This window comes from Anticarsia gemmatalis, chromosome 1, assembly GCF_050436995.1.
Source record: "Anticarsia gemmatalis isolate Benzon Research Colony breed Stoneville strain chromosome 1, ilAntGemm2 primary, whole genome shotgun sequence".
Lineage (NCBI taxonomy): Eukaryota > Metazoa > Arthropoda > Insecta > Lepidoptera > Erebidae > Anticarsia > Anticarsia gemmatalis.
The window spans coordinates 9,779,225-9,792,607 of record NC_134745.1 but is presented as its reverse complement, the minus strand read 5'-3'; the positions used below and the strand labels follow the sequence as shown (position 1 = coordinate 9,792,607).

General features: G+C 34.4%; 1 protein-coding gene across 1 annotated transcript; it reads right to left on the bottom strand.

Annotated features, from left to right (window-relative positions):
* Positions 1-2: 2 nt before the first annotated feature.
* On the bottom strand, positions 3-3,518 carry LOC142980699 (uncharacterized). Its single transcript, XM_076126272.1, has 7 exons — positions 3,402-3,518; positions 2,859-3,028; positions 2,200-2,360; positions 1,451-1,851; positions 683-906; positions 126-218; positions 3-17 (listed from the first exon to the last, which is right to left on the bottom strand). Exons 1-7 carry the CDS (start codon positions 3,454-3,456, stop codon positions 3-5), a joined length of 1,119 nt encoding a protein of 372 aa, XP_075982387.1. The 5' UTR covers positions 3,457-3,518.
* Positions 3,519-13,383: the final 9,865 nt, after the last annotated feature.

The following is a 13,383-nucleotide window of genomic DNA, read 5'->3' as shown; positions in this document are numbered from 1 at the left end:
AGTCAGCTGTTTGTTAACTGAAACAAAGACAGAATTATATATTTTTACCCATTTTTAAAAATGAATTTCATGAAAATCGTCGTACACGATTTGAAGTAGGTATATTCAAATTCACCTAGAGTCACCGTAGCTCCGACACAATCCAATAATAAAAATATATCCGATTGAAAACATGGATCTGAATTTTTTAAGGCCAAATTACCGGCGAGCGTTCCAATCTGAAAATATTGTGCGCTTTAAAAAATCTGATAAAAAACATATTCTGAAGTGTGATGCACTTAGTTATATTTGTTGTAAATTCAATTTATGACACTACTTCGCAGTACTCGTTTGTACAAATTGGCAAAATAATATAGGTAAAGTGAAAAATCAAAGTGTGAATTGTAGCTTTATTTTATGTACCTACAGAGTATTGATATTATATGGATTTTTTATATAATAATATGAGAATTGGTTTAGCATTTATATCTTAATTTACAATTTATAACGTCAACTAGATATGGTTAACAATTTCAACAACGAGGACATGGACTCAGGCTTGTAGGTTGCTGTCTTTCCCAGAACACATATCTTCATGTTTATAGTCAAAATATGTCAAGTAAAAGTTTATGTAAAGGATACGTTTTTCAAAAACATGACTGTTTAGTATTTTTGACATGAAATGCACAAATAAAATACTTACATTTCTCACAGGAATATGAGCAACTCGATCCAAATGATCATACAATATATCCAAATACCAAAAGTCATCATTCTGTTTGGAGAGTACTTTGAACAAGTGCATCGTATCGGTCAGCGTCATGTTGGCTCCGAGTACAAGGTTCACATCCAAGTAATGTGTCGATAATTCTTTTACATTACTTATATCTATCAATACTTTGGGATAGAATAATATAGGGCGGACACCTAGAATGAAAAATTGACTTTTGATTTTTTGAATAAAAAAACTATTTACTATCATTGCAGCAAAAGAACTTTACTTTTATCGTATCCTGAGACTTTTGCGTTATCTGATTATTTTTTAACTGCTATATGGGACTGAACGCGAACATAATAATACTTTTTTACTAGAATTGCCTGACATTTCGGCATAGTTTACACTGGCCGCGGTTGCAGGCCGACTGTTAGCCTCAAACAATCAAAGGTGAAATGCGTGTATTCCCGTTTAATATTGGGTAACAAAAAGTCATCAAACCTACATACAAATATATAGTTACTCCTATTTGTAGATACCAATACTTATATGTATCGTGTGGGAGTGTAAGCCACGAGACCGTAGCAACCACTTTAATCATAGCAAGACGAAAGTATTTATATCTTTATTTACGAAATATTGTTTGCATCAATCGAATTCGTTCCTAAGTACACTCCACCAAAATAGTTCATGCGAGTAAATAGGTACCTATTTACTCGCATGAACTATTTTGGTGTCACACAAGAGGTCAATTACCTTTAGCAGTGTTGCCAGCGACCAACATGTATGATTTATAACCAACATCTTTTAAAGTATCAAATATAGATCTCACATCTGCAACCGAGTACCACAACCTTCCATCAGCTAAAGATATTTTCTTGGGCAAATCCGAACCACTCGCACTGTTCATATTTACCAAACACCAGTCCGCGCTCGCCTCGCAAGTGCCGCCACACTTTTTACCGGATTTAGGACATATTTGCTCAGATATATCCTCAATATCTTTTATCTTCCTCAATATATTCGAGTTAGGATCGACGGCGAGCGATTTGAATGCTTCTAAAATAGGACGGTAGCCAGTGCAACGACAAAGGTTGCTGCCGAGAGAGTTTTCTATTTCTGCTTCAGTTAAGTGACGATCACTGCCTTTTACGAGACTAAAATAAAAAGGACCGTTTCAATATTACTGTATTTTTATGTACATATGTTTTATGTTATATAGACGTGCTTTCAAAATGTTTGTTGTCTTATAAATATTGTATTGTGACATTATAACGACTCTTTTTACGTGCTACTAATTACTTTTACGATTACCATTTTCAACACGCTTTTTTTATTAGAGAAACATCACACATATAGTATTCAAAGATCATAAGACAACCAAAAATTATACTGGTAAATACTTTCTGAATTTTTTTATTAAATAAATGGCACTTTTCAAGGCCGTAACTTGTTTAAGAAAAATACTGAAATGCACTAGTAAAGTATGAAATGCTTTCAATTACCTGTACATACTCATCACAAAGCCGGGGCTGCAGTAACCGCACTGAGAGCCAAAGTAATGGTTCAACCGTTTCTGAATGATATTATAACCTTTCTTCCTGTTCCCGATGTACTCCACTGTTGATATATCCCATCCATCGCAAGACATGATTGAAACTAGACACTGAAAAACAGTATAAGTTTATAAAATACACCCTCTTTTTGCAATTTACACGTTTGGACCCATGGTCTAAGCAGTAGACTGTTTTGCATATACTGGTCATTAATTCTATGACGAAAATCCAATAGCATCGTACTCGACTCGGCGGTTGCATATTCTATCGCTGTCATATTGTTAAGAGGTATGTACAATTGTGCATACATACATAAAACCACGCCTTTTTTCTCATAGGGGTAAGCATACACCAGAAAGCGCTTGATCCCCTTCAAACTTCCTTAGCTTCATTCACATAAATGATAATTGATTCGTTAAGTAATTAGTTTTCAAAATACGTTTTTTAACCCATTACTGTTAGACCTAACTATACCTTTTTGTTAAAATATCTTTACTAAAGAATGTTACAAATTGTAGGATTATATTGAAACCCTATTAACCTTAACCTATGTAAACGTTTATGTTATTCATTAAAATCAGTCTCTAATACAATTTTCGTACACTCACAGAATTAACAGAAAATGTAGCGATCTCCTTAGTATTCGGTTGAGGTGCTCGGACTGATACAACGCACGCCCCGCAGCCTCCCTCGCGGCACATGTACTTAGTACCACGGTACTCGCCATAACGACGTATGAACTCGTTTAACGTGAGGTCCACACCAAACTCCTCACCGGCTGAAAAAAGACGTTGCTTGGCTTTAGTAATAAGGCACAATTAACGATATAAACACACTATTTTGAAATAAACCTCTAATACTATCGACTATCGACAACCGGCTAGCTATCAAGAAATTTGGTGTAAGCGTCTCTAGCAGGCACCGTAGGAATTATTTTGGCAATAAATTTTAATAGTCAAACTCTCGTTACTCGATAGTACCAACTGTAAAAAAATCGCACTACTGAAAACGGTGTTTAACAAACAATATTATTATTTCGTTTCCTGTAACCCTGCCACCACTCTATCATAGCACTGATGCACTTATAGGACTATAAACATCACACATTATTTTTTAAACAACACGCATTCACTATAATAAAAATAACTAACCACTATAATGCCGTCCATTAATTATAAACTTCACACGATTTATTTTTTCTTCCATTCTTACACTTCTTAAATACTAGTTCATAATAGAAATAAGGAACATAGTTCGCTGAACAATTTACTTGAAGTAAACCATTGCAGTAGTAAAACACTTCTATTTAAACACTTTCGACATCCGTGAAGTGATTTTGCGATTTCTGATAATTTCTTTGATATTATCGGCACGAATTGTTAAGGATATCGTTCATTAAATGTACGTCGTACATGTGAGGTGTTTCTTAATGTGTTATGATTGCAGCCTAGCTTAATACTAACACGTCAATAAATTTTAAGCGTTCAGAGTCTTTTTGTATTTCGTAGCGGGTCTCGGCATTATGTGTCTAGATAAAATATTTTTCAATACGAAAAACAATTTATTTTAAATTCAATTTTTATTTTCATTTCAAAAACAAAGCAATAACGTAAACTTCAATAAAAGCGTTAACCCAAATATCATTTATTATTCAGAATCGACAAAATAAAATTAAATTAAAAAAGAAAAAAACACATCGAGTTGAAGTAAGATTTCAGCTTTACTGAGCTCTCCAATAGCGAGGGAGTTTAATTAATTCATTTGAAGTTAAGAAATGGTTACTTTATTGTGTTCCCACCACTCACCGACGAACACTGAAGATACATTTATTAATTAAAACTGAAGAAAAATGGTAGATGTCTAACGTACTTTCATTATGATAGTTGAGATAAATGCGAGTATTTGCTAAAGTAGTACGCTTTTCTATTTCTTCTGTTGCCATCTTCCGACTACGGCTAGAATTCTGCACTGCAGAAACGTAACTACTTAAATGACGATCACAAAATTCTCATTACAAGCAAACGCAAAGACGACCTCTGTGGCGCAGTGGTTAAGATGGTCGCCACGCCACCACTCTTTGTGCGGGAGTTGCCTTTAAAAGAAAGAAAATCAAAATAATCCAGGTGCTACCTGGTTATTGGTTCTTATTATAAGACGAACTCACGACACCACTGCGCAACGATAACCACGTGGTATCCATCTTGCCATGCCAATACCACCTATGCCAAGGACGTCATGAACTGTCATGCAAAAAGTAGCTAGACTGCGGTGTCTTTTTGTAGGCAGGTACTAACGAGAATCAAAATAACGAAGAACATTTAAAAACTACTCCTAAAATTAGTAAGCTCAGTTTTTAAACTGCGATGAATAATTTGCCAGGATTTAAATGATTCAATTACTTGTTAATTAATTTTAAAAGGAAACATAAATCATTAAGTAAAATCCTTATAGTTCAATTATATTACATCATTACGTACGTACGGAGCCCAGTCGTACCGGCAGTGAATATTAACAGAGGGATTATCTCGTCGGAAGTTGGTTCTGCATGCTCACACTAATATCTCAAATACGTGTTTACCGACGGAGACGCGTATTAGACGGTATTATAGCCGTTACTACGGACATTTATCAAGAATGAGAGTTTTATATTTATTGGACACGGTGCAGCGAATCGCTAGTTTTCGAGTTGCAATCGTAAACTAACACGGTGGTAGTTTACAAGGATTTTGTGTAAGTAAGCATTTACAGCTTCACTTCGAAATGTGAAAAAGTTTCAAATCTAACCACAAAATTATAGACACCAAATAGATATAAACGTTTATCGCAATTTAAATAGTTAAGGCACAGTTTCGTTGCTTCTGGATGAGTGACAGCTAATCTATCCAATAAATAATGACAGCAAGTGTCTAAGAAAAACTTTCTAAATTCCAACTGATAAACTATCTGATATATCTGATGTAGAGTTAAAACCCTACATAAAAGTAAATATTCGTTAATATTTTTGTTTTCTTTACGCCAATCTGTGATCAAGAATCGGAAAGCGTCTCATGGTAGTGGTCAAATTCAACAAGACACCAGAGATTTAACTAGTAATTGCTCTGTTGAATATTCAGAGCCGTATGTCTGATGATCACAAGACGCGGTTACACGGCTTTAATTACGACGTCCACTGTATTCACACCGTGAATAAAAATATATATCTAACACGAATTTCTTCAGTAAGTGGAAGGTAAACCTAACCCCTCCCTAATTACGGGTGGAGACCCTTGTCCAGCAGTGGGACATCAATGGTTTAAAATTAAATTGAGAAGGTGCCCTAGAAAAGTCATACACAGATCATATCGGTGATGTCTTGCAAAAAGGTCAGGTCACCGGCAGTCTAGTATAACAGGATGTATGGATGCGAATGTGGCATGGGAAGTATGTAAGGATTGTACCAAGTGGCATTCCTTGGTCACTGCCCACCTCTTTGGGAAAAGGGAAATAGGTGTGATATTATGTATGTAAGTTAGAAGGTAGGTTCACTTAAGTAAGTAAAAAAATATTGGTACCTTTCGTGGCTATCAAAAATAGGCTACTAGAAAAAGGGTTGATTCTAATATTTCTCTAGTATAAAGGTAAAGGACGTCCCCACACTCACGTCGCTATATGCCCAAAAACGTTTATGATCTCTGGAAGTAACCTCAATAGTGAGAAAAAGAATCTATAAAGCAACAAACAGCAAACAAAAATAAGATTATCAGTGTAGAAATATCTTTGTCGCTACAAGAACTGTTTATTATTTATGCCTTTAAGTTATCGATAAGAGTTCCTCAGCTACTAGAATTCAAATCCTCTATATTCATTGAATAATATATTCTACGAAAACATAATTCCGTTCGTAGCGTACTTTTATACCTAAGCTTCGTGTCCGCAAACCTGTTAAATTGTAGAAATACTTCATCCGAAGAGCTTTCTAGTAAATTGAATAAATCCGTTTATTCGGTAACCTTTTCTGTGAAAAATACTTATGCTTCGCGAACACAAGTTGAAAAACTACGTGAGGGAATAACTATGAGTCTGAGCACGTAATTAATTAGATGATGGGGGATTATTGTTCGTATATATTTGATCTTACGGGAACTGTGGAGAAGAAACTTATAGTATCTTTTATAATTTAGTGGGTGTATAAAGTACGTTTTTATTTTGTCTTGTACAATATAAGTACTATTAAATAGGGATGTAGGTACTCATTAGGGAACTAACAATTCATGTGGGTATTGATATTTTTAATTGAATAACTTTGTGATTTCCTTTCCAGCTTAAAATAAGCCGCAATGGATATACTTTAAGGATATATTCGTAATGTACACTTAAAGTTAAATATAACAAGTAGGTGGGGTGATGACCACCTAACAGTCACAAATAAACTATGAATGACCTCTACCATTAAAACTTTGAATATCATTCTCGTAGACATTTGACCGGAATAAATAAAATATTTCACTTAAAAGAATTTTTGTTCGATAATTCAATTTATATTTTAGTGGGTATTTCAATAGTAGCTTTAAAAAATCTTAGATTTATTAATTTGAAAGCAGGAAATACCTTTAAACCAAACTTCATCGTATTTATGATGGACTGAAGGACCCCTTCCAGGTATATTCAGGGAAAACGCCACCATAATTTTACCATCAGTTCTTAACTTTGTGTCCTGCGTGCGAATTTGAAACCCTTCCAATAATATATATTTGACGGTGTGAGGTTCAGATTTTTATAAATATCAAAGTTAAACGGATCATCGAAATTTGCGGATCCATCAGATGGTTACGTTGACGGCAAATGCATGAAAATCTGTAAACATTCCACCGGATAAGTTAACCGATAGTTATTCAGAAATGGTGAAAATAATACCCAAAATAAGTTTCACCCTTTCGATCGACATACTTACTTGCTCCAAGTCTCGTATCAGAAGAGAAATAAAACGGCTCATTTAGTTACGAGAGTGGATTAAAAACTCCAAACATTTTGCGACATTGTTACCTTTATGACTCCTTCAAAAGTCACGGAGGAGTAATAAAGATGCCTTCGTGTCACTGCGAATAAACTTATATTACTTGAGTGTTGCCTTGTGTGGAACATTTTCCCTGTTCGCGCCTAAAGGTTTGCGGCTCTCAACAAAATTAAGACCGTTATTGTCGATCATTTCAATAAGTGAGCATTTTATTCTCCTCCTACGTTTTTTCCATCAATGTGTTGGAAGAAACTGTCTTTTTTTTCTTGATGGGTATCGTTCTTATAATGGTTAGATATATTCTTATAAATCTGTTCGTTTCCTCAATAGGAATTATAATGACAGTAATGATTCCATGAACTCGAGTTTCTTTCTCGTATGCCGCTTTTCGAGCTTCTTTAATGTGACCAATTTTTAGTTAAGCGAATTAATAGTAGTAGTAGTACTTATTAACAGTAATTAACAAAAATTACTCTGAATTCGAGTAAATTAAAAGCCTATATCTGATACTGTGTAATTTGTGTGTTACTAAAACAGATACATGTAGTTTTCCTTCCTCAGTGTCAATAGCATAAACCACACTAAAACATTTACTAGAACTCTACGTAAAATTGTTATACATACCTTCACCGTTCACTTACCTCTTTGACTCATACACACCGCTAGTACACGGAACACAGCTATCATAATACCTATATTATACACTACAGACAAGGCGATAACTTCAAAGACAGTCGAGGACAGCAGTCTCGTAGGTAATTTAATATCAACCAAGTTGCCCTTTGATCTTCGCCTGAAACTCGCGCTTACGGAATAGGAAATACTAAGATCGATTTAAACATGCCCATGACAGATAATAATGGAATTAAACAGCTTTATTCACGTGTTATATACAGAGTCGATTTAATTACAATTAACACGATACTATCTTGTTACAGGTGAAACACAATCAGAGAAACATACGTAAACAAGTATTATTCAGTACATATTATAAATCAAAGTTTGCCGTGTCTAACCATCTGGTTGCGATAATTAAAAAAATATTGCTTAGTAATTCATACGGTTTTCAGCAATTGATAGAGCCATTCCCAAAGAATGTTTTAGCGTAATTTTATTAAACAATTTTGAGTAGTTTTATAGAAACCATTTACACATTATACGCGAACAAAGTTGGGGGCGGAAGCATACATAAATAATATTTAAAATGTATTTGTCTAAAAATTGTTTCATACAAGTTAGGGAATATTATTTGTGAAATAATACTTTATGCGAAGAGAAGTGATGGTAAATCAAAATGTTTGTCGTCGCGGCGGATTCTTGGCAGTCGCTGCTGCGGCCAATAGTTCGTGTCCTACATGACAGGTAGCACAATTTATCATAATCTAACATACTAAATCTGAAAATAAAGAGAATTACTCGACATATAGTATAAGTTATTGATTATAGAGTGAGTAAAAAAGACATAGAAATATATGCTTACTTGTTACTGCGTCCGAAAATATCTACAAGAAATGTTTGCTTTTATTTTCCAGCCCTCAAAATATATTGGTATTATAGCATACACATGCCAATACATTAAGCTTCTTTATGACGTAAGTACAAAAATCCCAAAACATTTATCAGTATAACATTGATATAAAATAGACCGCAGTTCACATAAAAGAAGCATTTAATCGTTCTGGTATAGAAGAAATAATCTAGATTTCTAGACAGTATTAAGACGATATTCATAAGTTCAGTGCTGACACAAGTCCTAACAACGAACCACATAACTTGTGACGAGCTGGTTCAATGTAGTGTTACGAACATATTTCACCCTTCTCAACGGCCGTTTAACGTCTGATTTAGGAGTTTGACCTCCCTCTATGGGTTAAAGGATTGCAGACCATCGTGCTGATATGATATTCTTTCGAAAATTTTATAGAAATAGCGTGCTTTTAGACCAAAATAATATATTCTATATTTTAGTGAACTATTTCTCTCAAAGATTACTTACAATATATCATCTCTTCCTGGGTAAATAAAACATACCAGTTATATATTGTAATAAGTAATGAGATTCGCTTACAATAACAAACATTATGCTAACTATCGTTACCAATCCAAGAACCACATACATATGTAGCTGCGGTAAGGTCCTACATATTATTGACAAAGAAATCACCTAACTGGCCGATTTGTATAAACAAAAAGGGTCTCTAAACGTAAATAGCCGTAAGTGCTATTGCAGGCATATTTGGTTTTACAGAGATCTTAATAATAATTATCCAATATCAAATAGAAATGCTTGCTCTTTGTCCAAAATCGTCGCTTGTGTCTGTTTGAAACCTGACACCACGTCTAATTATCCAATCAAAGCCTGACGTAGATCCAATAGATTATGCAGCAAGCAGAACAGTTGACATTTGACCCCCTCAGATTGGATATCTGCATAATACGTAATGTCAATTCTGTACTGAGTGACAACATAGAAACCCGTAAACAATGATTACTTACTTTCTTAGTTAAGGACAGGTTCTGTTCTCTTGCGTAGCGAAAGAAATTATTGCATTGACCCACATTCAACTACACCTACAATATTAGTTATCATGCATTTCGCTGTCTCAGCAAAGAGTTTGCAAGAAGTCTGATTGCTCTCTCCGATTTGTTAATTCAGCGTAGAAGGCAAACTATTTTAACCTAGAAACTTCTAGAAGACGCAGACCCTTGAAGAGGACTCAGCAGTTAAAAATACCACAGACTTAACCTTACAATTTTAATCAATCTAGAAATTGCATGCACCACGCATCTATGGTTTCTCTCGAATTATTAATTTAAAAAAACCGAGCACCTTTTCAACTATGAAATATCTCATCTAAGCAATTGTTAGTTTAGAAAAGTATTTTCTTTTACATACATTTCTCTCTAATGAACGCTTCTTCACTGTACACCTAAAACAAGGCAGGTATCCTAACATTGACAATGCATTATACTTGACGGTAGCTGACATAGCCTCATATCTGTACAATAGTGTCGAAATGAAAGGCTTATGATGTAGCGCGGGCTAATTAGGTGAATTACCTGCACGTGCACAAAGCAAAAGCTCTCCTCCATCTAGCCCGGCGTAGTGACTACGAGCTACCTACTGTGTATACCTATTAAGAGAATGCGTTTTAAGATTAGTACTAAATATGCTTTTAGTTTTAAATAGTGGTACTCTTTATGGCTTTGCTAAGTAGTGTGTTAATTGTTTATTTTTATACCAGTACGTTTGTACACTATAAATTATGTCGGAAAAATGTAGCTATCTTTCTAAGACACTGTAACTTTTATGCAGAAATGTTGCATGGAATTGTATATTAGTTTTAAGAAGATCACACGAACAAAGAATAAAGCTTTACATTTCGGTAATATATGCATCTTTGTACAGTATGTACTTTATTTGTGTGAATGACTACGACATTCAACCCATATTGTTGAATTATAACAATTACTCGTATACTTTACTTAAATACTTACTTACTTTACAATACTTTTTAGTTATCGCAAGACACTTGACCCATTTACTTCCTTTCTCACTTCATCTCAACAGAACCTTTATAACTAACTTTTTAACTTCAAGGCATAATATAACTTACTCATTATTCTTACACGTGTACTGAATCACATACACAAACATAAATAATTACAGAGTCAGAAATCATAGCAAAACATTCACGTAACACAAGCAGCATGTAACCGACTTGTTGAAATATGATTTACTAACAGAGAGAGAAAAGTAATTCGTGATGTATTTAATTATTTACCCCTTAGATTGTTTCCTGCCACGAGTACGGGGTTGTTGCGAAAACACTACGTTCCCTCATACACACCGCGTTGTGTGGAGTACAATCACTTATTCTATTACAGAAATCAGTTAGAGAAATACTCTTGCTGAGTAATGTTTGTGTATTTTCTTGTTTTAATTATATATTGTGTTTTACTGATTGATCTAAAACATGTTTTATCAAGTATTTAACTTTAAAAACAGGCTCCTATTGTTCAAAATACAAATTAATCACGAAACTAGAGAGGACAATGTAAAGTGACCAAAAGTAATACCTTTTATTTATTTTAATAACTACAGTAAGGTAAGTATTATGCTTTCATATTTTCTTGCAACTTACGGTGTCACCGAACAATCCAGGTAACAGAAGAAAGTCAGACATTAAAAATTTCTGAGGAAAGCATTAAAAACTAGGTACACTGCGTTTACAACAATAATGCCGAAATGGGTCAGCCGTATTACGAGCAACTGAAGCATACGGTAACTTCGGGCCCTGAACAGGGAAAGTCAATTCCAACTGGCAACTTTTTTCAGAGAGCTTAAGCCGAGCGGCACTGAGTCGACCTTTTCTATTGATTTTTAACTCCACCGTACCTCATTGTTTTTCTTCTGATTGTCTTGAAACGTTAAACAAAGGGTCTTAAGTGCACCAAGCAACAAATCATCGTTTGTATAGAACAGGTCAGTTTTTGTATTCAGCTTTTGCCTCGTTCTTACGCTAGTTGGAGTTTCCGCCTAAAACAAAGATGTAATAAAGTTTAGTGAACCGCAAATTGTGCGGAAGGCAACGAAGCGGGAGATTTCCTAACAAGAGCGGCTCCACACTCGTGTTACAAGTTTATTCACAGTGACACGACGAAGTATCTGTATTACATACCTGCCTACCAACATTTTCAAGATGCTCCAAAAATATTATGAATAAAGTTAAAATTTTTATCATGTTCTACCCTAATTTAGTAGTACGAGTAATATTCTTATATCACCCGTCTCCCTGAAGCATTGTTAACTAGAAGTTTTACATAGTTAAACTATAAAATTTTCTTGTATTTTTATGATATGCACTCGACGACGCGGGGATGTTCTAGTGTTTTCTGCGATTACTTTCACAGTATAAGAATATCTCCTTCATACCTATTATAATGTTTTAAGTTAGTAGCGTAGTTTTAAAGATCAAAGACTACATACATGTATACAAACATAGGAACAGACGCGGGAAGCGACTTTGCTTTATACAATGTAGCGAAGAAGTCAATTCACAACAAAAATCCTCACAAGAAATAAATGGATCTATAATAAACAGTTATTTTGTCTCTGTATCAATGATCTGTGTGTCACAAGATAACACAAGTAAGCGTATAATCGTCGTTAAATACTTGCCACTTTCTTTCTTCTTTACTTTTCCCCACAATAGCAGAATACCGACACTTGCTATGAACTGCCATTATCATTAGCCGGTACATCAAACCTAATTGTATAAGTTTTCCTCTGTAGTTTCATTTAATATGGCTACATTTTCATCGTTATGTGTGGACTAAGTTCACATGCATGCTTTAGGTTGATCGTGTAAGTAATATTTAATATGTGGTGACTTTAAAATGACGATTCCCAGAACAGCTAAAACAAGAAGAAATTGTAACATTGATATTTAAGAACTTACTTTAAAAGCAGACGCTTAAAATATTTTTTTTACAAAAAATGTATTTTCACAATCTATAGACACATTCCGATCAATATTTTTTACGGAATTGTAAGCGCTAAATAAAAATATGGACAACATTTTTACCTGCCTTACTTTAAAATTCAGGTAACAACATTTTATTATTAATTGTCCATCGTAAACAATTACTGAACAATTTCGGACATAAAACGTGCATAAGTAACGTTTACCAGTTTTTGCCGTGGAAGCAGCGCATTCACGGCGTGATCTATAAAATCTGCGATCCGCATGTCCCGGCAATATGGCTTGAATAATGAATGCCATACCACCCGCCATATTGCCCCGTTTTCGTTTTTAATTTTCCATCACTTACATGAATAAATTATTAAGGGAAGCGAGACAGTATATTACCTCCTATTGATTTATTCACAATCGAGTTATCAAGCATTTTGCCATCTCTTTGACTATTTCTAAGAATCTTTATGTACGGATTCCTTGTAAATACGATTTGTTTGAAAGGCTTAAAAGGTTTCTAACCGAATTACTAGGGTTTAATTTTCCACAACAATGATTTTATAAGACGGGTAGGCAAAACGATATCGGAAAATGTAGCTTCAGAATGGTATATTTGAATGAATTAACGTTGCTAGGAAATCTGAAATGTTCGGCAGACCGGAT

What these genes read in the sequence shown, in the direction of transcription:
- LOC142980699 (XM_076126272.1), bottom strand. Translation starts at nt 3,456, where the DNA reads ATGGAAGAAAAAATAAATCGTGTGAAGTTTATAATTAATGGACGGCAT. An exon ending in CGCTGGCAACACTGCTAAAG is followed by an intron (nt 907 to 1,450) that starts GTAATTGACCTC and finishes TTTTCATTCTAG; the next exon opens with GTGTCCGCCCTATATTATTC. An exon ending in CTCATATTCCTGTGAGAAAT is followed by an intron (nt 219 to 682) that starts GTAAGTATTTTA and finishes CAATATTTTCAG; the next exon opens with ATTGGAACGCTCGCCGGTAA.